This window comes from Asparagus officinalis, chromosome 4 (genome assembly GCF_001876935.1).
Source record: "Asparagus officinalis chromosome 4, Aspof.V1, whole genome shotgun sequence".
In the NCBI taxonomy this organism is placed as follows: Eukaryota; Viridiplantae; Streptophyta; class Magnoliopsida; order Asparagales; family Asparagaceae; genus Asparagus; species Asparagus officinalis.
Genome location: NC_033797.1, coordinates 30420798 through 30448486, shown reverse-complemented (window position 1 = coordinate 30448486; position 27689 = coordinate 30420798). Strand labels below are relative to the sequence as shown.

Genomic DNA, 27689 nt, shown 5'->3' with positions numbered 1-27689 from the left:
TATTAGTCCCTCTTCTTAGTTATTTGATGACAAAATGGATAGGGCATATCCAGTTTTCTTTAACTATTTTCTTGAATGGATAGTTATATCCCTCCCCTGCTCCCCTCCAACCTCCACCCCCTCCACTCTACCCTTGACCACCACCACTGCCCCCTCTCCGCCCTTTCTTCCCTCTACTGGGTTCTCTCCAATAATCTTAAAAATTTGAAACGAGTATGGGAGAGTTGTGATGGAGAAGATGGTGGTGTTGAGTCTCGTGACATTATCGGTGGAGGTGGTGATATGAAGGAGGTGAAAACATCAGCAGAGGATGAGATGGAGGTGGAGGTGAGGATACCAATGGTGGTGCAGATGGCGGAGGTAGAGATGATTGAATATTGGCGGATGAGGGGAGGGTGGTGGAGGAGAGGGGAGAGAGAGGGAGGGGGTAAGAAAGTAATGCCTCACCCATGATTAGTGTTGACGCAACCATGGTTTAGGATTTGAATGGTAAACCTAACAGAGGGACACGTTAAAGTAATGTAGGGGACTAATATCCAAATACCTTTGATATAAGGGACAAACAAGTAAAATTTTCTTAAAAAGTATAACCTCATCCCAAGTTTTTGTGACGTGAAACGAACTTTAAGATGGTATCATAATGCTAGATTTCAGGAGGTCATGAGTAGAAAACATATCGGTATCATTTTAACAAATATTTATTTACTCCATTCTACTTGATCAAACGAGTTCAGCAAAATATCTTTTCACATGGTTGGAGCCCCAACGGAGTGCTAGTATTGACTTAGTTTATTATATATTGTTAGCCAATAACACGTAGCTCAATAGTTTGTTATATATTGTTAGCCCATAATACATAGCTCAATAGTTTGGATAAATGGTTTTTACTACATGCTCCCATAGCCGCTTAACTCCAAATGCAGTTGGATGCATATTTATAAAGTTGATCAAACACAATTTCGACAGAAAATGTTTCTTCCCAGGCACATGGAGTGGTTAAATATAAAACTATAAACTTCAATCTTCGTCACCTTCGAAGTCTTGATGTAGAAATTTCTTTAAAGTACCATAGTCCATTATGATGACAGGGGTTGTGCGGTTCGTAATGCAAGTGAGCAACTCAAATCTCTTGGTGGGTGCTATAGTTACTTTCACATGAAAGAATCCAATTGTCATGCATTTTAACTTTCTTAGGTTGGTTAACTCGAAAGGTGGATCTGAAATTTGGTCGTAAGTTGTAGTCTATTATACGTGGCTGTCCCAAGAGGTTGGTTTGAATTTAATTCAGACACGAGGTTAAAAATATGGTTAAACTTGCATGGCTAGGAAGGTGAAGTTATGAGCATCAATCAGAAACAACCTAATGTATTGTCAAAATGTTGATTGTTAGACTTTTTGTCCCATTCAATTAGAGCATCAAGTTAAGGAGCCATTAGAGTCCATATTTTAGTCCCTCATTGGATGTAGTCATGTGGAGCGAGAATATGAGTTCTCAATTCATGGCTGAAAAAAAATCAAAGATCTAGTTGGTTAATCTTTTGGATTGAAGCAGTCTTGATTTTCTATTAGTGGACTGGGATGATCTCTACCCTCAGAGGCAATTTTGTATTACACCAAATGGGGTAAGATGTGGTGGGTTCATAACTCATCATTTTGAATTTAAGCGTATATCTTTTACCCATATTTTTCGTCTTTACATGCAAATTCAACTGGAGGCTTTATAATCCGATGCTGAAGGTTTGTTAGAAGGAGAGTAACAAGTATTGAAGTTTGCTTGATATATATTAATATCTGACAGCCCAAAGACTTAGACTTTTGAATAACATGGTATCCTGATGGTTTGTAATCCAAATTTTTTTAGGAGCTTGATGGCTAGATGACTACAGACAATATTCTATAGGAAATCATTTCCAACCATTCCAACTTATTGCTATAACTACTAGCATTACCTTTGCAATTTAGGTGTGCTAAGATGTAGTTGTTTGCCTATTAGAGTTTTCAATTTTAGGAATTTATGAAAGGTTTCATCATCTTATTTTATAGGCTTACAATCTATAAATCCAGTTTTGTATAGCGCTGACCTAGGTTTTCAGAACACTTCATCTGGGCTCCCGTACTTTTGTTTGACACTTCCTGTATATTCAAGCGTGTACTCAATTATATAATGTGTTTTAGTTTAAAACACTCGTGATACACTTCTTATACGTATATCTTACACATTATCTTAAATTTCTGCAACTTGTTAGACTTGGATCAGGTTTGTCAATCTATACTTAATTCATAAGTATGATTTTAAAAGGTCGTTTGGGTATCTAGTTTTAAAAAAATTTCAATTCGTACTCATATCATACTCCCTTTAAAAATGGGAGTTTTTTAAAAAAATTTCATGGACTATATTACCTATATTCTTTTTGATATTAAATTCTAATCCTAACTAAACTAAATTAGTTATCATTGCTAATTAATTATATTATATACCACTTCAAATTTGTATAACTTGGTCCATAAAACTTCCGATGTTGTTGTGAAACTCTACACATATTAAATATTAGCAATGTATAATAATATATTTAATAGAAAGTTACATATTAATAAATTATAAGGAAAGAGTAGGAAATATAGAATTGTCCTAAAATGACACCATGACATACATATAGGAAAATTACAAAGAGAATTCTTACGTTTAGACAACATGACAAAAGGTACAAACATGCAACTTTAGAAAACATTAGGACTTTTAAGTGCAACAAAATTCAAGTGGAGGTATATAAGCACGATTTTTGTATTCAAGTTTAGTTAAGCCTACAAAGATTTGAAATCTTTGTTAACCACAAGCAATAGTATAAGATCTCATTGAAAAATAATATTCATCATATAATATGTGGTCAGATGCTTAGCTTATATTTGTGTAGTAGGGGAGATATGAAAAGCATCATATTTTTAATGTCTCAGATTATTTCCTGGAATATATATACTTTGCTTAGAAAACTTTCAAAGGTCCGTTTGAAGGACTACTACAAAGTGTTGGATATCAGATAAATATTAGACAGCCAAATCCTTATCGAATTGCTGAAATCGAGGATATATTAGGGATATATAAAAAATACCGGGGTATCATATGAGATAATGTTCATACATACATTGTAATTTGTAATCTAAACATATTAATAATACATAACATAACATTGTTAAGTTGTAATCTAAACATATTAATGAATTCTAAACATCAGAATTTGGATCATGATATATGCAGATTTGGGAGGGCCGAGAGTGGAGAGATGCGGGAGACGGTTTGTGGCTTCTGGTTGGGTTTCCAAACATGAATCCACAATCAAATTAAAAATGACTCGATTTTGTCAATATCTTTAAAGAGATATATTGGTCGATATTTTCGATAAGGGCTGATATACCGGGAAAAATCCCAAAACAAGGAAAACAATATAAAACCATAAATATCATCGCGATAAGATTTTCAAAGTAATATATTGGCCGATATAGCACTTGATCGACGAGTATTTAATACATTGCCTATAAGAGCAAATATTTAAAGGTTATTTAGATATTACTTCGTTGATTTTTGATTTTAAATTTTCAATAATTCTATATTATTCCCTAAAATTTTTGAAATTGCTCGTAATTTTAGGGACAATTATTGAATTTTTAAAGATTTGAGGGACAACTATGTATATAAGCCATATTTAATTTTTGAAAACCCTCTCAAGTATGAGGATTGTCTCAAAAAACCCACTTAATTGATTTAATTTGAAAACCCCCCTAACTATGGGGTGTTGTAGCTAGCCCCCCTCAACTTTGGTGTTATTTTAGAATACACCATTCAGCTATAACATGTCTTATAAAAACTCCCATGATCTTTTACACTTCTTAATAAACCCCCTTGGTAGTCACTTCAATATATGATTTGGACAAAAATACCCAAAAAACCCATTTTAGTTAAAAAGAAACCCTCAACGGATAATAAAAGGACCATGACCAATTTATAATTCTTTTTCTCTTTATATCTCTTCTTTTTCTTTCATCTGACAAAAAACCAAGGTAATTCTTTTATGGTTGAGGGATGTTTAGTATTTCCAAGTCAACTACTTGTCACATAAGAGATTAGACTCAACGATTATTAGTTTCGAGGGGTTAAGTGAGAAACATTCGGGGGGTTAAATCAAATTTTCGAAGTTGAGATGGATTATCTATAACACCCTAAACTTGAGGGAGATTTACTCAATTTCAAATAGTTAAGGAGTTATTTTGAAAAGTTGAGGAAGGAGTTTTCTTAAATTAATCTTTAAACTAAGCAGCACTTAGGGCACATGTAACATTGATTTTATAAGAGTGGATTTTATATCAAGTATATCACTCAAGGGACTGATTCAGATTATTTGTCCTTAGGTTTATCCTGTATGTCAAACTTTAAAAATATTTTGCTATAAGAATCGCTAAGAGAAATTTACTCTTTATTTGGGATGAGTATGTGATCCTTCTGATTCTCCTTCTCCATCATGAGCTCTAACTAATTATTTCATAAAATAAATTAAATTGTTCATTTTATATTACTCACCTTCTTGTAATTTTATGAAGCATATAGCTCGGAATATGAGTATTGTTGCGGATATTGAATTCTTTCTTCTAACTCCTTAACCTAAAATTTTTAATGTTGTTTGACATTGGGTAGATCTGAATTATTTTGTTAAAATACAATCCATATGAGTGCATAATATGTATAATCATTCTCAGATTATATTTTATAATTTTCTGAAACTAGAAAGTAATTATTTTGACAAATCAATTAATTAATTGGGACGATGTAGAAGGATTACTATATCAAATTTTGGAATTGATCACATAATTTGTGTTTTCTTTCTTGAATTTGCACATTCTATAGAGAATTATAGAAGAAGTCTTTTGAATTACTATAATACTTGGTCGCCGGCTATAAAGAACATGTGGAAGTGATTTCTTTATATAACTAAGCAAAATCCTATATAACTAAATAAAACCTATTATTTTTCTTTGATGAATTTAAGAATTTATTTTTTCATTAATAATTAGAGTTTTTTTCGAGGTTGGTCCCTTGCATCATTAATATTTTTAAATTAGTCCTTCAAATTTTTAATATTTTAAGATTTTAAGCTTCACTATTTCTCTAAAAGGCAAAATGTTAAAACAAGCAAGGTTTTATGCATGGAAATATCCAAAATTTTTAAATACATTATGATAATCATAAACATTTTTGCAACCATATTATAGTAAATAAATAAACCTAAAAGAAAAAAGTAAGATATTTAACCTTGTGTAATGGATGTGCATTCCACCTAGTCTACTCAATAAAAGAATCATAGAAATGTTATACGGATTTTATTTCTCATAAAATGTGAATGAAAAAACAATATTGATCTCATATAGCTAGTTAATTTGTATTCCCGTATCCTACCTTTTACAAATTTGTTGTGTCCCGTGTCCGCACTAACCGTGTCCATATCCGCACCCGCACCCATACATATGCAACATACACGCTTTATAGTGTTTGCACAATCTACTTAGTTGATCTCTTGTGCTAACAACTTTTTGCTGTCTTTCTGCTTCCAACTGTTTGGCTAATTCAATAGTTTTGGTACAAGCCTTTGTGCTATACTGCTACTTGATTTCCAAAAGTTGCGCTGTAGTTTAGCGCAAGTTCACATTGAGTGGGTTTTTTTTATTTTTAATTTCAGTGCATTATTAATGCTTTCAGGTACCTTCTATGAATATTTCACCATATATAACATTTGATGAAAAGTTGTGTCAGTTCTTGGAAAAACAGAAAGAGACCAATGTATAAACAAAACATGTAGGGTATACATGTGTATATACTAATTGTTCATTATATTCCATTCAGGTACTGACATTAAACTTTGGCATGGAAAAGATGGAAAAGAATTGGGAACAGTTGATACTAACTCTACTTGATAATTCTGCATTTAGCTTGTGAATGCATCATCTCATGTACAAGCTGAATGCATTTGATTGTTGGCATCGAACTGCTTGCAAGAATTATTGTTAAGTAATTTAGGCGGAATAGGTTCAGAATGGTGGCATCTGAAATTTGCCATGAAAGTGAAATATTCTGGTTTTTAGACGAAAGTATTGTTACTGTCTGTACTGTAGGAAGCATGATATTGTCATAAACATGTCTTTCCAATCTGCATTTATGGGAGATAACTTTTAAAAGCTAAAAGAATCTGGTTTAGAGTAACATTGGAAAATTTCTTATATTTTCTAATTTTTTTTGTTTCCTAAAGTAAATATTTGAATGGAGTGATAAATCCCCAAGGTTCTAAGGATCATGACATTAAAAAGTTTTATTTTAAATATATTTTTATTTTTATTTACTTTGGTAGTGTTTTCTTTCTCTGAGCGTATACCTTTTATAGACAAACAACTGATTAACGGTCTAGTTTATTACGATTTTAAAACTATCAAAGCAACAAAAAGGTTTCATGTACTGTGAAGCATCAGAATGCTTATAACATGTGCTAAATCATTTTGTTGAGATGCTGATGCAAACTCCATTTTCCTGAACAGATTTCATGTTGATGTAGTCATGATAAGGATTAATGATCGACTTATACCGATATTCACATCATATAGGATCTCTAGCATGCCGGTCCAGAAAGTATCTATCAACATTGACTAATAATGTCAACTAAAGGTGATCTTTGATTTGAATGAGAGTTTAATATTTGGAGGAAAAAATTAAAAGGGTAAACCGCAGATAACCCCGAATTCCTACCTTCAGTATCACTTGTCATCCCGGAACTCATTTGTTAACACTTAGCATATCATTTCTGAGTTCATATGGGGCAAGGGGGCTGTCAACAATTTTCCCTTACAGGTGATAAATGCTGCAAGTTGAGGGGTGATAAAGTTATTGAAGGTATGGATGATGGGGTATTTGCAATTTACCCAAAATAGCAAATGAAAAGAACTTCATGAATTGAAGTTTGTGTCTAAACTTATTCTATCTATTGATAATTCAAACGGGGAGCTGCTAAACCCATACCAATGAAGGATATCTTAAACAAAACTCTACTCAATAAAAGAATCATAGAAATGTTATACGGATTTTATTTCTCATAAAATGTGAATGAAAAAACAATATTGATCTCATATAGCTAGTTAATTTGTATTCCCGTATCCTACCTTTTACAAATTTGTTGTGTCCCGTGTCCGCACTAACCGTGTCCATATCCGCACCCGCACCCATACATATGCAACATACACGCTTTATAGTGTTTGCACAATCTACTTAGTTGATCTCTTGTGCTAACAACTTTTTGCTGTCTTTCTGCTTCCAACTGTTTGGCTAATTCAATAGTTTTGGTACAAGCCTTTGTGCTATACTGCTACTTGATTTCCAAAAGTTGCGCTGTAGTTTAGCGCAAGTTCACATTGAGTGGGTTTTTTTTATTTTTAATTTCAGTGCATTATTAATGCTTTCAGGTACCTTCTATGAATATTTCACCATATATAACATTTGATGAAAAGTTGTGTCAGTTCTTGGAAAAACAGAAAGAGACCAATGTATAAACAAAACATGTAGGGTATACATGTGTATATACTAATTGTTCATTATATTCCATTCAGGTACTGACATTAAACTTTGGCATGGAAAAGATGGAAAAGAATTGGGAACAGTTGATATTTACTGCAGATGTGAAGGTATGTTTTCTACTTGATAATTCTGCATTTAGCTTGTGAATGCATCATCTCATGTACAAGCTGAATGCATTTGATTGTTGGCATCGAACTGCTTGCAAGAATTATTGTTAAGTAATTTAGGCGGAATAGGTTCAGAATGGTGGCATCTGAAATTTGCCATGAAAGTGAAATATTCTGGTTTTTAGACGAAAGTATTGTTACTGTCTGTACTGTAGGAAGCATGATATTGTCATAAACATGTCTTTCCAATCTGCATTTATGGGAGATAACTTTTAAAAGCTAAAAGAATCTGGTTTAGAGTAACATTGGAAAATTTCTTATATTTTCTAATTTTTTTTGTTTCCTAAAGTAAATATTTGAATGGAGTGATAAATCCCCAAGGTTCTAAGGATCATGACATTAAAAAGTTTTATTTTAAATATATTTTTATTTTTATTTACTTTGGTAGTGTTTTCTTTCTCTGAGCGTATACCTTTTATAGACAAACAACTGATTAACGGTCTAGTTTATTACGATTTTAAAACTATCAAAGCAACAAAAAGGTTTCATGTACTGTGAAGCATCAGAATGCTTATAACATGTGCTAAATCATTTTGTTGAGATGCTGATGCAAACTCCATTTTCCTGAACAGATTTCATGTTGATGTAGTCATGATAAGGATTAATGATCGACTTATACCGATATTCACATCATATAGGATCTCTAGCATGCCGGTCCAGAAAGTATCTATCAACATTGACTAATAATGTCAACTAAAGGTGATCTTTGATTTGAATGAGAGTTTAATATTTGGAGGAAAAAATTAAAAGGGTAAACCGCAGATAACCCCGAATTCCTACCTTCAGTATCACTTGTCATCCCGGAACTCATTTGTTAACACTTAGCATATCATTTCTGAGTTCATATGGGGCAAGGGGGCTGTCAACAATTTTCCCTTACAGGTGATAAATGCTGCAAGTTGAGGGGTGATAAAGTTATTGAAGGTATGGATGATGGGGTATTTGCAATTTACCCAAAATAGCAAATGAAAAGAACTTCATGAATTGAAGTTTGTGTCTAAACTTATTCTATCTATTGATAATTCAAACGGGGAGCTGCTAAACCCATACCAATGAAGGATATCTTAAACAAAACAAAAGAAAAGAACATTCTAGAGCTGTACTTTCATTATCACGTTTTATTAGACTATTTGTAATCACCTTTGCATTACGAAGTTGTGTGAAACTTAGGAACTCCAAAAATATGTGATGGAAGAAGTGTTTTGCTAATGCTTTGAAATGGACCGTGATACTTTTCTAGTGGATTGCACTTATCTCTGGACGCGATGTATGCGCTGATGAGGAAGTAACTTAGATGTTGGGCATATCACTGAGTGTTGTTTAATCTTTAAAGGTGCTTCATCTGTAAAGCTACCTAACCTGACACAGTTAAGGAAGTTTTGCTTTGAATTTAAGGTTATAGGTGATCTCTGAGTGGGGACTTTATACCAATAAAGTCAGTGGATGGTTTTTTTTAACATACGGCCTTTATTTTGACAATATCTAACAGGTCTAGATGAGTTAGACATTGACTATCTGTGATATCCAAAACTTTTATTGTTGGTAATTTTAGTTCTATTATGAGTTAGATGATGTTTGGTATGATCTTGCAATAACTAATTGATAGTGAAATGGTTGAGGTGTCAGCTATGTGGAGAGAGGCGAGGACACTTGTCCCTTAATTAGGGGGTGGAGGAAAATACTTTATTCGAAAACGGTATGTTATAAGTTAAAAACAGTGCACTTTGTTTCAAAAGTAACATGTAATATAAACAATGCATCTCAAGGAGTAGTATCCCATAATAACACTGAAAGTGTACTTAAGATAATAAAGGTATGTAAGGCTTAGTAATAGAACCTATATAGGCTGATAACATAATAGCTCAATCATAGACAAAATATTTTAAGTAAAACAAATATCTGTTTATCACAATAAGTAATGTATATAGAACAACAACAACAACCAAGCCTTTATCCTAAATGTTTGGGGTCGGTTACACGAATCCTATTTTTACATTCCATTCTGTTATAAGTTATCTCCTCCATTAAGTTAGTCCTAACTATATCCTTCTTAATTGCTTTTAACCAAGTCATTTTAGGTCTACATCTAGATCTCCTAGCCTCATTAACTCTAATATTATCGTTTTTCCTAATCGGTACATTAAGGGGTCTCCGGTGTACATAACCAAACAATCTTAATCTATTCTCTCTCATTTTATCCTCAATAGGAGCATCCTCTAATTTACTACAGATGCACTCATTTTTTATCCTATCTTTTAATGTATACCCACAAGACTATCACAACATTCTCATTTCTGCTACACTCATTTTTTAAACATGTTTTTAAATTGCCTAACACTCTAACCAATAAAGCATAGTTGGTCTAATAACCGTCCTTTAGAATTTTTTCTTTAGTTTTATTGGTATTCTATTATCACATAAGGCTCCCGAAGTACTTCTCCATTTCAACCATCCCGATTTGATTCAATGCACAACATTATCCTCTATCTTATCATCATGTCTAATGATTGATCCTAAATAGCAAAAATGATTAGTTTTATGTATTTTTTGACCATCAATATGTATCATAGTCTCTCTTCCTTTCCTAGTATTACTAAAAATACACTCCATATATTCTGTTTTTGTTCTACTAATTCTAAAACCTTTAGATTCAAAAGCTTGTCTTCATCTTCCTACTTTAGAAATAATCTCTCTTTTAGTTTCATCAACTAATAGTATATCATCAGCAAATAACATGCATCATGAAATTTCATCGTGAACATGCTTAGTAAGTTGGTCCATAATTATTGCAAAAAGATAAGGACTTAAAGTTGACCATTGGTGTAAACCTATGGTAATAGAAAATGGTTTAGTCTCTCATTTATTAGTTCTTACTCTAGTTATTCTATCATACATATCTTTAATCACATCAATATATACTAGATACATGTTTTTTTCTAACACCCATCACATTACCTCTGTAGGCACTATCATAAGCTTTTTCTAGATCGATAAAAATTATATGTAGATCTTTTCTCTTCTCTCTATATCTCTCCATCAACCGTCCCAAAATATATATAGGTTTCATAGTTGACCTCCCATGCATACAATCAAATTAATTTTTATATATACTTGTCTCCTTTATTAGTCTTTGCTCAATTACCTTCTCCCAAAGTTTCATAATATGACTCATGAGTTTTATACCTCGATAATTTGAACAACTTTGTATATCTCCTTTATTCTTGTATATCGGTATCAAAGTACTAATCCTCCACTCATCCAACATTCTTTTCGTCTCGATAATCTTATTTAATAGTTTAGTTAACCACCCTAAGCTTATATCTCCAAGATATTTCCAAACTTCAATAGGGATATCATTTGGTTCTACGGCTCTTTCACTTTTTATTTTTTTAGAGCATTTTTAATCTCGCTAATCCTAATTTTTTGACAATATCTATAGTTCTTATCATTTACTATATGGTCAAAATCTCTATTTTGTTTATTTGTTTGGTTATCAGTAAACAATTGATAAAAATAACTCCTCCACCTTTCTTGTATTTCCCCGTCGATCACCAGAACTCTTTGATCCTTACTTTTAATACACCTAATATTACTCAAATCTCTACTCTTCCTTTCTCTAATCTTAACAAGCTTATATATATCTTTCTCTCCCTCCTTAGATTCTAACTTTTTATAAAAGTTTTTATAAGCATTGTATTTATTCTCACTGACCGCTCTTTTTGCTTCCTTACAAGTTTATATATTTTTAATTTTTTCCTACTCCTACACTTTTGCTATTCTTTATATAAAATTTTCTTCTCTCTAATAACCTTTTGCACACTCATTCTACCACAAACTCTCATTACCATCTAATTTACAATCTTTAGATTCTCCAAGTATATCTTTAGCCACTTTCCTAATACAAAGAGATATGCTATTCCACATAATATTAGTCTCATTATTTATATTTCATATATATTTTTTATTATCTTTAAAGTGTATTAAATTCTCTTCTTTTAAATTCCACCATTTAGTTCTTTAGTCTCTTGTTCACGTTAGTTTTTCTGTTGCACTTCTTAATAGATATGTCTAAGACCATTAATCTATATTGTGTATTTAAACTCTCGTGATATAACTTTACAATCTTTGCATATTAACCTATCCGCCCTTCTAGTAAGAAAAAAGTCTATTTGACTATTATTAACATCACTTTTAAAGGTTATTAAGTGTTCATCCTTTTTCTAAAAAGTGTATTTGCTATTATCAAATCATACGATATTGCAAACTCTAAAATTGATTTACTCATAGCGTTCATATCTCTATACTCGAAACCTCTATGTATCCTCTCATATCCATTATTATTCTTACCAACATGCCCATTAAGATCTCCTATAAATAATTTCTCTCCAAATATGATTCCATGTACTAATTCATCTAATCTATCTCAAAATTCCCTTTTAGTACTCTCGGGCAAGCTTATTTGTGTTGCGTAAGTACTAATAATATTAATAACTTCTACACCTAAGATAACTTTTATTAGTATTATTCTATCTCCAACTCTTTTTAGCTCTACAACACTTTCTTTTATTATATTATCTACAAGAGTTCCCACTCCATTCCTATTCTTCTCTTTTCCTATGTACCAAAATTTATATTCGGTCTTTTTAATTTCTCTAGATTTTTCACCTATTCATTTAGTTTCTTGTAAGCAAATTATATTTATTTTTCTTCTAAGCATGACATTTATTAATTCCATAGTCTTTTCGGTAAGTGTACCTATATTCTAAGTAGCTAATCTAATTCTATTTTCCTGCAAAAGTCTCATACTATTTTTCCTCTTAGACCGTCTAGTCTATGCCTAATACTATTTGGTAACTTATTAGAGGATTGTAGATTTTGGGAACATCATTGCTTACTTGTCATTACACCGGGATGACATCAATGTAATGCGTTGCTTCCGGGAGATGTCCTAGCAAACCACTATTGCTTACTTATCATTGCATCGGGATGGCATTGATGCAACGCGTCGCAGTGGGGACGCCCTAACGAGTATATTATAGGATTCATTTTTATGTGGAACCAACTATGTTTTACGCTGGCTGTCGGCTACCTACCTTAGGACATGCAATGCTGACAATAAACACAGCACTGGCGGAGTTACAATAAGTAATGTATATGATTACTGAAAACATATTAATCATTTTTTATTTAGAAATTATTTTTTGTTCTTCATAGGTAGGATCACTTTATTTTAGAAGTCTTATATCGTAAACCGATTAAGTTGAACCATAAGTCTATAAGTTGACAAGAGAAAACAATATATAGAATGAATTACCATAATTAAAAATTTCCTCATTAGAAAATTGATTAAAAAAAATCTGAAGATACATAATTAATAGATTAAAAAATTAATGTCATCAGATTTTTTTAATGTGGAATTCTCAAATATTTATTTTATTTGGAGTTAGTCAACCAAATATTTCATTAAAAAATAGAAAAAAAATCTTGAGTGAGAGGGAATATGATCATTTCTCTGTTATTCAATTTTTAGATTTTTTTTGAACTATGCAATAAGATGACCACTTGTTTGTTAAAATTTTGGTTTATGATTTTCGGCTTTCCAGTCCTTGAAAAGGCAGTGCTGTGCTAAATAAAAACAAGTCTGATGGGTTAATCACAGAAGTTATTTTGTTAAAAGGGCTAATGTAAAGTCAAACCAAGGGTCTAAACCAAAATTTTTGGAACAAATAAGACTTCTTGATCAATGAGTTATGTATAATCAACTTGCATAATCTCAATTGCCAAGATAGGATTGAAGATTATGTATCCGCTAGCATGGGATGGTTCACACCAAGTGATATGGTGGACAATCCTTACATTTTTAATAAAATAATTTATGTTAAAAATTTCATAAAATACTTTCTCTAAGCGACACCAGACAAACCTGTAACCAGTAATGTCAGTATCGCTGTGTGTTTTCCTACTACCTTCCATTTATTGATTAAAAAAACGTTGCGTTACTTTACTGTCGTATTGCTGGTGCTGGGACATATTATTATGTGGTTTGCTGATGCTATCTTGTGAATCTTGTAGCAAAATATTAGAGTTTTTATATGGTCGCCCTAATATTTCCACAGAAGAAAATCTCTTTTTCTTTTTCCCTTAACTTGATTCATATCTGGTTTCTCGTTCAATGCTAAGTAGTAACATTACCACAACTTGGCACTAATTTATTTCACAACCTGTTAATGACTTTTTGTGCTCCGGGTTCCTGTTGTAGGTGTGGGAGATCATATATTCCAAGGATGCTTCAGTGAAGGAAGTTCTCAAAGTTATGCAATTGAAGGGGCATAAGGTAAGGAAGGCCATATTTGACGTGAATAGTTTATGATTCTGAATCTTCAAAAAATGTAACAAATTGTGCCCTATCAAATAAGCTTTGAGTTATAAATGAAATGATCCGTGGCTAGATGGAATCCCCCCAACAGCTGGAATCAGCCTCGCAAGTTTTCAAGTTTGTTATTGCCTATAAAGGGGGTCCTTGACATGGACTATTTAGTCACTCTCCCCCTTATTGTGTTTCATGTATGTACTTATTTCTGTTTGTTCACAGAGTGCAGTGACTTCTTTGTGCTTCACTCCAAATTCAGAGCAGATCATTACAGCATCAAAAGATGGTTCTTTAAGAATATGGAATATCAATGGTATGTTATGTTGGGTAGCTTGTTATTAATAAATTTCCATTAGTTTCTCTCCTCTATTATCGAAAGAACTATTGCGTAACTATGATCCTCACTATAAATGAGGGCTAGGCTGATCTAAGAGACTAAGACAACTTTTAACTTTGTTACCTCTCAGCCATCTCAAGTCATTTTGACCATCAACAAATAATGGTTCTCTACCTATTAGGAGAAACTATTTGTTTTTGTTTTTGTTTTTTTGTCCTCTCTTTTTGGTTAATAGGTCAATTCTGTTATATGTGAATAATACAATTTATTATCTCAAAATGCATTAATCCTATTACTCTTAGAACATCAAATATTCAAAATCTACAAAACACCTTGTCTGGTATGATCTTGTTGAGTTATTTAGATAGTAATTAGTCAATGCTGTGAGGACCTATTTGTAAGAGTGCCCTTATATAAAAGGGGTATCTCTCCATGAGTGAATGCAACCCTAATATTTTCCCAAAAAACTCTACATGGTATCAGAGCTATGTGGCGGCTCCTCTACCTTTTTTCCTTCGATCTGAAGCTTAATGGGGGAATCGTCGATCTGAAGCTTTCTCCTTGCTACGACGATCTGAAGCTTCCTCCTTCCTCCTCCCTCCTTCGTCCATCTTGATCTTCCTCAATCTGAAGCTTCCTCGAACCGGAGCTCCTCCTCCGTCCATCAAACTCGCAGATCTGAGGATTCTCGAAGAAAGGCTCCATGTCGAGCTCGTGGATCTGCTCCATCCACTCGTGGTTCTGCTCCATCCGCAGCCTCTCTTTCATCCATCTCCAGTAGAGCTACCAGACAGGGAGAAGACAAAGAAGAAGGGCCAAAAAAAAAAGAGGTGAAGGAGAAAGAAAAGGTAGCAGGAAACAGGAAACAAGAAAGACACGACCTGAAGAGGAGACAAATGTTAGAATATCGACAGAAGGGTTTCTTCGATCTGACAGCTCTCTTCGTCCATTGATCTGAAGACGGGGACGAAGCCTGGTGAGGAGACGGAGACTGAAGAGGAGCTCGGAGAAGACGAGATCCCAAGCTGGAGATGAGAACAACGAGCTCGAAGTCGATCTCAGAACTTGGAACTCGAAGAAGAGCTCCCAATTTGAAGAAGATGAGCTGGAGATATAGAACTGGGTTGTTGCTGAATAGGGGATTTGTTTGTTTGTGATTCGGGGACTTTTGGGGAAGAGGAGATGAGCTGATTAGATCCAAAAAAAGGAAAAAGAAAAAAGAGGGATGTGTAACTGTTGTGATTAGTAATCTGTATTAAAAAAAAAGGAGAGAGGTTCTTGATTTGTAATAGTTTATTTAGGTTCCCTCGACAAGTCAGTCCTAGAACTGATGAGAGAAGAGCTGATATCTCACTTTGTTGAGATATCTTGCTTCTGGTTCTTGTTTCCTTGGTGAAACAGGAATTCTTGTTGATCTATCTATCTTGTTGTATTGTCGAAGTGCTGCCGGATTTTTTTCGTTACGCACCACAAGAATTCAAGTTGGATCGATGACAAAGACTGGAAAAAATCCGATGGAGGAGATCATCAAGAAGTTGAACAACCTGAGGGTATTCAAGATCGAGAAGGAGATCAGCGGTATAGTCCAGGGAGAGAGGACTGTACAGGAGTACGCCACAGAGCTGGAACGCTTGTGGCTCGATCACGATTACTTCTCGCCCCTAGCGAGCTACAAGGACCCTGAGTGCAAGGAGCGCGAGGCCTCTTTGCAGAAGAGGACCATGTCGTTTCTCCGAGGTTTGGCTCCAGCGTATGAGCAAAGGACGGCATTGTTACTAACCCAGACGAAGATCCCACCATTGGAGAAGGCAGTCGGCCATGATACAGGAGGAGAGTCGTATCAGGCTACAGTCTGAGATAGGTGGACTTAGAGGGGCGAAGTCTGCACTAGTGGTATCTAACCCGGATAACACTGGATTCAGAAGGGAGACTAGGCAGTGTTTCAACTGTGAAGAGGTAGGGCATCTGAGACAGTTTTGCCCTAAGCCACCCAAGAAAAGGAACTAGGGTGAACGTGGTCAGACTGGTGGCCGTGCAGGTCGAGGAGGCAGGGGGCGTGTAAGCCAAGGAGTTGCCAGGTCGAGGAGGCAGGGGGCGTGTAAGCCAAGGAGTTGCTCACCTAGCTGTGGCAGATGAATCTCAGATCACTGCTGGGATGACTGGAGCTGAAATAACAGAGCTAGAGGAACTACGTCTGTTCAAGCTTCAGGCTGAGAGGTCGAAGGGCAAGGGACAAGTCACCCAGGATCTAGCTATCACTACATGTTTTGGTAACTTTATTGGTTATACTCATGCGACCAAAGGTACACAGGTTCAGGCACTTACATCCACTAAAACTCATGTTGATTGGATCATAGATTCAGGTGCGTCTAGGCATGTTACAGGAATATCTAGTGAGTTTGTATTATATTATCCAAGTAAACATATGCATCTTGAGACAGTTCAGACTGCTGATGGGACATCCCAACCCATCAGGGGTACTGGCTCGGTCCATTGCACTTCATCTGTTACCTTGTCATCTGTATTGCATGTTTCTTCGTTTCCAGTTAACTTACTCTCAGTTAGCTCTCTCATTGACCAATTAAATTGCACCGTGTTATTTGATCGAGATTTGTGTGTCTTTCAAGAGAAGGAAACAGGGAGGAGGATTGGGACTGGCATCAGACGTGATGGTCTTTGGTATTTGGACAGGGAGACTGCAATGATTGCTGCTGCTGTTAGCGGAGGGCCAGAGGCAGAAGTAATGCTTCAACATTGCCGGTTAGGGTATTTATCTTTTGAGAGTTTAAATACATTAGAACCTGAGTTAATGAAGAAAGTGGATAGAAAAGAGTTATTTTGTAATGCCTGTGAACTTGGAAAACATACTCGTTCTACTTATAGAATGGTTGGTCTTCGAAGTTGTGAACCATTCGCACTTGTCCATTCTGATGTTTGGGGACCATGTCCTACTACCTCCATCAGTGGTTTTAGATGGTTTGTTACTTTCATTGATTGTTATTCACGTATGACCTGGATATACATGATGAAGCAGAAATCAGAAATGTTTTCAAGATTTCTCAGCTTATGTGAAGACACAGTTTGGAGTGCAGGTGAAGATTCTTCGAACAGATAATGAGACTGAGTATGTCAATAAGGAGTTTGCAGCTTTCATCTCTAATCAGGGAATTGTTCATCAAACCACCTGCCCAGACACCCCTGCTCAGAATGGGGTGGCTGAGCGTAAGAACAGGCATCTACTGGAAGTGGCACGCTCATTGATGTTGACAATGAATATGCCTAAGTTTTTATGGAGTGAGGCTGTTATGACAGCACCTTATTTGATCAACATGATGCCATCAAGAGTAGTAGGGATGAAGACACCATGTGAGATGCTTTTGGGCTCAAATGCTTTTGTTGTTCCACCAAGAGTGTTTGGATGCACATGTTATGTGAGAGATCACAGGTTGATGGTGAGTAAACTGGATCCGCAAGCAGTTAAATGTATCTTTGTTGGCTACTCATCAAGTCAAAAAGGATACAAGTGTTGGTGTCCCACTGAAAGAAGGCTGTTTGTTAGCATGGATGTGATTTTTCGGGAGTTTGAACCTTTTTATGGGGAGAAGACGGAGTTGAGTTCCTTGTTTGGAGATGGCTCTACTGATGCCAGTAGAGAGGGGGAGAATGAGAATGAGAATGATATTGTGGTCGGGATGATTCCATGTCCTCTTGAGTCACCGAGTAGTGATGGTACATCGCCGAGTAGTGGTGGTGACTTAGAAGTTGGTAGTCAAAATCAGGGGGAGCTGAGAGTATACACGAGGAGACAGAAACAGCAGCATGAGCCGCCTCCCGTGCCTGTGTCAGTACCCACAAATGTTGATGACCCAAGTCTCTCCTCTCCAGTGCCTTCCTCTTCCTCTCCAGTGCCTTGCTCTTCTCCTCCACCTGAGTCGATAGGTAACGATTCCTTCCCTGATACCTCTGATACTCCTGTCTTGCCCCGCAGAACCTCTAGAGTCAATGCTGGAAAACCTCCAGCTAAGTTTGGTAATTGGGATACTGATATTGCGAATTACATTTCATATGCATCCATTCCACCTGCATATAAGTCATTCATTGCATCGTTGCATTCAGTGCCTGTACCTAACAACTGGCAGGTAGCTAAGCAAGATCCTAGGTGGTTGAATGCCATGCACGAGGAACTCCAGGCCTTGAAGAAGAATAACACATGGGAGTTGGTACCTTTGCCAGCTGGGAAGCGTGCTGTTGGATGTAAGTGGGTGTATACGGTTAAGCAAACTCCAGAGGGCAAGATCGACAGATACAAGGCCAGATTGGTTGCTAAAGGCTACAGCCAAACATACGGCATTGACTATGACGAGACATTTGCTCCAGTAGCAAAGATGAGTACTGTTAGAGTGTTGGTGTCATGTGCTGCCAACTTTAATTGGCCACTACATCAGCTAGATATCAAGAATGCCTTTTTGCATGGAGATCTTTAAGAGGAGGTATATATGGAGATTCCACCAGGCTTCACTACTTCTCAAGTAGCTGGGAAGGTGTGCAAGTTGAAGAAGTCTTTGTATGGATTAAAACAGTCTCCGAGGGCATGGTTTGATAGATTCAGGTTGGCAGTTTGTGGTATGGGGTACAAGCAGTGCAATGGTGATCATACTGTGTTTTACAGGCATTCCAAAACTCGTATCACTATCCTGGCGGTCTATGTTGATGATATTGTAATCACTGGAGATGACGCTGAGGAAATCCTACTGTTGAAGAAGAAATTGGGAGAGGAATTTGAAGTTAAAGATCTGGGGCAGTTGAAGTACTTTCTCGGAATTGAAATTGCAAGGTCGCGAAAGGGTATAGTGCTTTCTCAGCGGAAGTATGCTCTGGATCTTCTCTCAGAGACAGGGATGTTGGGGTGCAGAGTTGCATCTACTCCTATTGAGCAGAATCATAAGATGATTGCCGAGGGTGGGGACCCTGTGAGTAAAGAGCAATATCAAAGATTGGTTGGACGACTTATATATCTATGCCATACGAGACCTGATATTACTCATGCAGTGAGCGTGGTGAGTAGATATATGCATGATCTCAGAGAGTAGCATATGGAGGTAGTTCGCAGAATTCTTAGATATATTAAAGGAAGCCCAGGAAAGGGGTTATGGTTCAGGAGTTTTGGACATCTGAGAATTGAAGGCTATTGTGATGCTGATTGGGCGGGTTGTATGGATGATCGTAGGTCCACTATAGGCTACTGTGTATTTGTTGGAGGCAATCTCGTATCTTGGCGTAGCAAAAAGCAAGATGTGGTGGCTAGGTCTACAGCTGAGGCGGAGTACAGGGCTATGGCAGTTTGTCTGTGCGAGTTGATGTGGGTCAAAAACATATTATCTGAGCTGCGCTTGTTTAGAAGAGACTCCTTACAACTTTGGTGTGACAACAAATCGGCGATTAATATTGCAAACAATCCAGTTCAGCATAATCGCACCAAACATGTGGAGATCGATCAGTTCTTTATCAAGGAGCAACTGAATAGAGGAGTTCTGACCTTGAGCTATGTGAAATCAGAAGAGCAGTTAGCTGATTGTTTAACAAAAGGATTAGGTTCTAGAGAGTGTGATATCTTTTGTAACAAGATGGGGATGATTGATATCTATCGCCCATCTTGAGGGGGAGTGTTGAGTTATTTAGATAGAAATTAGTCAATGCTGTGAGGACCTATTTGTAAGAGTGCCCTTATATAAAAGGGGTATCTCTCTATGAGTGAATGTAACCCTAATATTTTCCTAAAAAACTCAACAGATCTTAATAGTAGGATAAGAAGAAATTCTAATTTTTTCTATGCATCTTGCCTCAGAAAGGAAAGCAAGTTTAAACAGGCAGTTGAAGAGAAGCATTATTTGGTTCACATAAATTGCATATCCAGGCTGTCAATCATATGCTCGAGACATTTTATAACTAACCCCTTCACCCAAAATTTTAGAGGGTTTCAAATATCTGGACCTAAGATCTAATTCAACTGTTGATAAAAACTTTCATTATATGACACTTGATTCTTAATTACTAAGACTAGATAGTAGTTGTTATATATGTAGATATATGATTTTCTGTCCTAGTTTAACATTCATATGCTATTGTATAAGTAATTCAACATAGCACTTAAGGGAGGAATGAGTCATTGCTGTGAACTGATGTAGTTCTATATTAGGCATGCCCAATTAGCTTTTCAATGCTAGCTATTTTTTCATTTTCATTTATCACTTTTTCTCTTTCTTCATTAGGACAAAATTTTAAAAGAGCCCTATTTGCAAACTTATTCCCCCAAAACGACCCCTTTTAAATTTATTTGTCAAAACCGACCTGGTTTCAACTCCAAGGCTGTGAAACCAGGTCGGTTTTAGCAAAAAAAGTTCCCAAACTTCACGGGACATCAAGTCCTATGAAGTTTAACAACAATTTTGTTAAGCTGCTAAACTTCACGGGACTTGAAGTCTCAAGTCCCGTGAAGTTTCAAAGGTAAAAAAAGCTTCACGAGACTTGAAGTCCCGTGAAGTTTGAGCTGAATTTCCACGCTCTGAAAATTCAGCTTGTAACTTCACGAGACTTGAAGTCCCGTGAAGCTGCAGGTTTTAAAAAACATGCATAACAGGCTGTGCATGTTTTTTTATATACGCAACGTAACTCCTAAATGCATTACACAATAGATATACATGAAATTTTCGCCATGAATCAATCGATTTACATGAATCAAACAATATATACTGAATCAAACAATAATCACGAAAATACACCTGTGAATAATAATGGATCTCATACACACTGAATTACAACAATATTCTTAAAATTCAGTCATGAATTAAACACGAATCAAACAATACTCACGAAGATCACATATATAAACAATAATTGATCCACAAAAGTATGGTATTTGAAAAATCATAAAAGTTATAAATTTTAACAAAGCTGATGAGTCTCGATTATCTGAGTATCTGATTGTGTATGAGGCTGAGAAGTACCGGCTCCATCGTCATCGTCGCGTGGCCTACGTCGTCGCATGTACATTTGCCCAAATGATCAAGACCTGTCCTCACGACCTGCAAACTCATCGACATGAGTCTTATGAAGCACCTGTGCTATTCTCTGCTTGATCCTGTTGAAGACCCCTAACGCCGTCGGATCCTAAATCTCATGTGCTCATTAATATCAGCTTCAATGTCATCAAAAGCACGGACCTGCGAGTTAAACAATATGTACACAATTTAGCAAATAACATCTTAATAAAAAAATCACTGTTTTAATTTAGATTAGAAACTTACATAATCTCTGTCGATCATCCCACTAGGGATGTAACTATCTGTCGGTGGGTGTGGCAGGTGTCCAGCTGATGGCTGTGAGTTACGCATGATCCATTACATGTGACATCCCAATACCAACGTATATACGCTGTGTAGTCAACAGCTGTCTCTCGTATTCTATATCAAATCCCGTGAAGTTTTTTTTACCTTTGTAACTTCACGGGACTTCAAGTCCCGTGAAGTTTTTTGAAATTTGAAACTTCACGGAACTTCAAGTCCCGTGAAGTTTAGCAGCTTAACAAAATGGCTGTTAAACTTCACGGGACTTGAAGTCCCGTGAAGTTAGGGAACTTTTTTGGCCAAAATCGACTTAGTTTCATTCATGGGGCTGAAATCAGGTCGGTTTTGACAAATAAAGTTGAAAGGGGTCGTTTTTGGGGAATAAGTTTGCAAATAGGGCTCTTTTGAAAATTTATCATTTTTCATTATGAGTGGCCATTGTATTATGGTCCGGGTGCCCTATTAAAATGTTCTCTTGACTAGGGTAAGGTATCAGCAAACATGTACGGTTTAGCATTCTGAATTACATTTCATGTATTGTCTGAGAAACATATACATATATTTCCATTGTTCTGTGTCATGTCTCCAGCTTTCTTGTTACCTAAATCTGTGCTTTTTTGCTGCCAGTTCGTTATCATCTTGATGAAGACCCAAAGACCTTGAAAGTATTCCCAATTCCTCTCAAAGATTCAAAAGGTTTAACTTTACACTATGATCGCATCAGTCTCTCACCTGATGGGAAAATTCTGGTGACCACTTCTGGTTCTACATTGCAATGGCTATGCGCTGAAACTGGGAAGATTTTGGATACAGCTGAGAAAGCGCATGAAGGTTTGTAGACTTTCACTTTGCCTCACTGCTGTATATAGTGAGGATTTTTATTAAGTGTGTTACAGTGGCTCTCAGTTATCTACGGAAATAGACATACCTGCACAACTACATACATACAAATATACATTAATAGATATGGACATGTTTACTTATAGCCATATGCATACGCGTGTTCATCTGCGTGAGTGCATGTGGATGTATTTTTCCTTGACTGGCCAGTGACCAACTATAAAATGAAGGGTTATCATATGCATAGTTTAGAAGGCAAATTGTCTCCAGTTGATGAGATACCATCATCAGCTTAAAATATGATATCAACTGAATTCACGTAAGCACATTCATTTACAGAAATATACTTTATCTAATTTAAGTATTTGGTTTTGGTTTGTTTTGCTAGTGCATCTATATACTGATTTCCTTTTTTCTTTGTCATGAGAATATTCAATATATATTTTTCTTGCATGTCCCGTGACTTTCTTTCAGACTCCCTTTAGTTTCATTCATAACAATTATAATCAATTTGGAGCTATAAAGGTAATGAAACTAGAGATTGTTTGCATGTAACTTGTGACGACATAGCCACTAGCCGTACTTTCATATATAATTGACAATCATCATATAATTTTCATGTATAGATTTACAATCATGTAGTAAACAATTTTGATCTCCTACCAAAAGAGATCAGCTACATAATAAAACATGAGTGCCATTTGTGGGGAGGAAAGTAACTGTTTAAGACAGGACACAAGCAATGGGGACCCTTCACTGCATTACTAATTACTGACTAGTAATGGAACAGTATTGTGGGAGCAATGAGGACTAGCAGTGAATGTCAATATAGTCATGGATTAGGGTAGTAAAAGCCAACAAAGGATATGGTAGCTCAATATAGTCGTGGATTAGGGTAGTAAAAGCCTACAAAGGATATGGTAGCTATTAAATTTATTGCAGGAGATGGCCCTTAACAGGTTTGGAGGAAAAAAAGGTGATTCTATTTTGTGAGTTTATCTATTTTAAGTTATAAACTACTCTGCCCAGCTATTATTAGTCTCTTGATTGCAGTTTGTTTTCTGGCTTGATGGTTATTAAGTGGTCTTAGGTTTATGTTGGGGTTCAAGATTGAGTAGGGTCTTTCATTCAAAAACGAAAACAAAAACAAAAAGTATAGGTTTTAGATTTTTATGAGTATTCTAATTGAAATAGTAGATGCTTGGACCTTTCTTCACCGTGTTTGACACCTTTAAATCATTGCTCATTAGCCGTTTTCTTGGCTGCCTTTGTTTTCCTGAAGTTATTACATCTACTTCTACCAACTCATAAACTCATATAAGCCTGTACTCAGGTATATTATTACATATAGCTTGAGGGATCTCCTAGAATTCTTTTTTATGGGAATCCAAGTTCTAGCTATCATCTGTTTTCATGTTGATTTGGAAAAAGAATAATAATGGTAAAAGAAAAAGGAAACCTGTGATCATGTTTCATTTTCTGAATTATGAGATATCTAAATACAACATTAAGAAAAATATTGTGTTTGATGGGAAACAATATCTTCTTTGGCAGGTGACAGAACTCGCTTGCAAAGTTTTGCAACATATAGAATTATAGATGTATAGAGATGGATTACTTATGTTTTCTTTTTCTTTCTTTCTTTTTCTGTTTGTTTCCTTTCACCTTAGTATCATATTATTTTTACTTTTCCACATGTGAATATTATGGCAATTTAGCTAGTACTTTATTTAACTTCTCCAGGGGGTTAAAGTTGTTTTAGTCATTGGAATTCATAGTTGCAAGTTAATTTGTGAAAACAAAAGATTTTAGTTTCCACCTTGTTAAACTTGGTCTTTTAACCCTTTTTATTATCTCACAGGTGACATTACTGGCATTGCATGGTCGCCTCATTGCATACCGATGGGTAATTTTCTTTGTTTCTTTTGTAGTGTATTTATTTCCTTTTTTATAGTAGGATACACTAGCTCGTCAATTATGATTTATTATATTCTACTATTCTATGCCACTATATAAAGAACTTTGTGAAGGTAGTCAAAAAATGTATGATTGGAAGACATGTTCTCATACTATATTTTGGAGGGCAAAAAAGTAATTTAACAAGATTCATTTTTCTCTTTCTTTTTGTTTGTTTTTCATTTTTTGTTTTCTAGAACATTCAATATCATACAAACAATTTTCTCTTCCTTTCTCTTTCTGTCTTTTTTTCATTTTCTAGAACATTCCATTACCAAACAATGTCATGAACATAGAATTGGGCCCATATAATTATCTATCCATTATATTTTAGGTCCTGAAAGGAATACAAATGAAAATTATAAGTTTCTTTCATTAAGAATAATAGCATTTGTAGCACAAAAAAAAGTCGAAGAATAACAAAGTAACAAAATATAAGTTTTTTGAAACTTATAGTTTTTTGCATTAGGCACGTGAATTTTATTCCGCAAAAAATAAATAGAACTTAAACAAACGATACAATAGATGAACAAAACCTTATCCTTCCCTGTAGAATAAAGCGATAGCTTCCCTATATAATAGATCTATACCACTATATTAAAAATTTTGTGGGAATAAAAATTTTTAAATGAAAGGAGGAAGTCTTTCATTCCACAAAGACCTGAGGGCAATTTTGTAATTCTTCATGAATATTAAATGCTTCACATGTCCCTATGCACTATTTCTCTCACACACAATTAAATTCAAAAACACTTAGCATTCCCTCTCTAACAAACACAACTAAAACTTTACAAGTAAACATTCTGTAAGGATATTTAAGTCAACTGAATTTTTATGCAACTTAAGCATTTCAAATACAAATTAAAAATAAAATAAACTAATGCAATTATAAGTATTAAACACACGAATCTCACATTTTCAAGGGAATTTTTGTATAACAAATCCAAGCCAAGATTTTACTAATAAATGTATAGTCTTCATGATTGAGCATAATGACAAACAAGAAATGGTAAGATATATGTCCCAACATAAATCTTTGATAATTAGAAATTTCAATAAAAGAAAATGACGGGCTTGGAGTATAAATTATATACTGTGAATTAGTTCAAATTAAAAATCTAGCTTATAACTATCTATTTGTTTCTTTTTATGATATAAAATTTAAACAAATACGGTCTAATATTTAGCACGAGCATTTTCACATGCAAAACTGCTAGTTTTGTTGAATTTAAAACTGCGCAAATCATCCTAATCAAACTAAAAGAAAACTTTTGTAAACAACTGGAAAGATAAACACCTATTTTACCTTTCTTTGTTGATTTATGATCACTGACTGCTTCATTTTCTTTTACAGCGGGAACACAAGCAATGGTTTTAGCCACATCGGGTGAGGACAAAAGAGTGAGATTGTGGTTAGCGCCTGAATTCCATTCCTCATGAAGTACTTCAAGTCTCAGCAACTAGAAAACGATCTGTAGATTTTCTGCAGAAGAGCAATATGAGTTGTTCCTAAAGTCTGACCCAAACTCTCTGCTATGAGAGTTTTATTAGCGACGCACAAAAGTTAAATAGCGAAACTAAAAGAAAATGTCAAATACTCAAAATGCCAATCATGTCCCGTCAATTTTGACCATTAGATATGATTATTTTCTGATATGATCTTTATCCTTATGTATTTTATTGCCGTAAGAGTAATTTGCTTAGCAGTTGTATGTTTTCAATGTTTGATTCAGATTATAACTGATTAAAATCATGGTCTAGCTTCAGTGTTCATCTAAGTACACCTTCGTTTCTCAAGTAGAAATTTTATTGTTTATTCCTCCGTTTGAGCCCATTTTTAATGTAGACGCGTTTCCAGTATGTATCATGTATGGGTAGCTGGAATAATAAACGCATTTACAAAAAATCATCATTTCGTCCCATTTCCCATTGTTGGAAGACCCTTAGCTTTGAACGTGATTGCAATTCTCATATTTTTTGTTTATATTGTACATCCATCTTTTAGTACTGCAACGACAACCAAGCGTGTCAATCTAAATTTAGATGTAGTTGAAATAATATATGATCTCAGCTACACTTACTCAAAACACATGCAATTGCATGTCAGTGAATTACAACTACACGGAGTCTTCGCGCTGATAAAGATTAACTTGTTCAACAATGCTTATTATTTTTATTATATATAAATTCAACACATGGATATTGTTCGATGACGCTCTATGTGACATTATACTGTCCTGATAGGGACCCACGGAGACTCAAGCATGAGGTTTTTTTATTAATTACAGACATATGTCATTTACCACACAAAGTCAACCACTCAAATATCATCTAGTAAAATCTCACGGAGTTTTCCTAACATACCGTCTACTAACGAAATAAATTCTGTTGAATCGTTACAGAATTTGCTATAAATTTAGAAGTCCTATTGCCTTTGTTATAGATAATATACAAAACTTTTAGTCGATTGTATTATATGGACTTTAGCGTCGCACGCACGAGATTGTTACCGGTATCAGGTGACAACACTAGTCCAACTATTGGCTCCATTATTTCTCCATGGCCGTCTAGTTATGACCCCAGCGGGGCCCACCGATCTCCGTAGGGCCCGATCAGGTCTAGGGCTGTGCTCCATTCAATGGGTCGTTGGGGTTTGACTGTTCCGTAATCGTCAGACAAAAGTTTTGGCATCTACGTATTCATTCATTCAAATAGTTCATGCGCTGGTCCCTGCCGTACCATCTGCCACTCTACAAGCCCAAGGACTAGAATTGGACCCCAGCAACATGAAGACTGGGTCCCCTTGTTTCTGAGAGAGAGGGTTAAAATAAGGGTTATTTAGATATTCCTCAGATCTTCAATAATTACATATCAGTGCCTCACGTATTTGAAACTAGTCATAACACGCCTCAATTTATGTTTGGCTTAGAAAAACATTCGCCAAGAGGTATTTTGGTTATTAAGAAATCAAATTGTGAAAACCCTTAGGACTTATGAGCAATTCCAAAGATTTGAATGGCTTATATGGATTATTGAAGATTTGATGAACTAATACCTACGCAATCCTAAAATG

At 35.2% G+C, this 27689-nt stretch overlaps 1 protein-coding gene across 1 annotated transcript in view; it reads left to right on the top strand.

Moving 5' to 3' along the window:
- LOC109838433 (uncharacterized WD repeat-containing protein all2124) overlaps positions 1-26436 on the top strand; it is a 30167-nt gene extending 3731 nt beyond the window's left edge. Inside the window, exons 5-13 of the mRNA XM_020406880.1 lie at positions 5888-5950; positions 6884-6939; positions 7492-7572; positions 7636-7710; positions 14030-14104; positions 14363-14453; positions 22448-22651; positions 24522-24566; positions 25971-26436. Of these exons, the coding sequence (XP_020262469.1) occupies positions 5888-5950; positions 6884-6939; positions 7492-7572; positions 7636-7710; positions 14030-14104; positions 14363-14453; positions 22448-22651; positions 24522-24566; positions 25971-26056 (776 nt within the window). The 3' untranslated portion in view covers positions 26057-26436. The remainder of the gene's footprint in view (positions 1-5887; positions 5951-6883; positions 6940-7491; positions 7573-7635; positions 7711-14029; positions 14105-14362; positions 14454-22447; positions 22652-24521; positions 24567-25970) is intronic.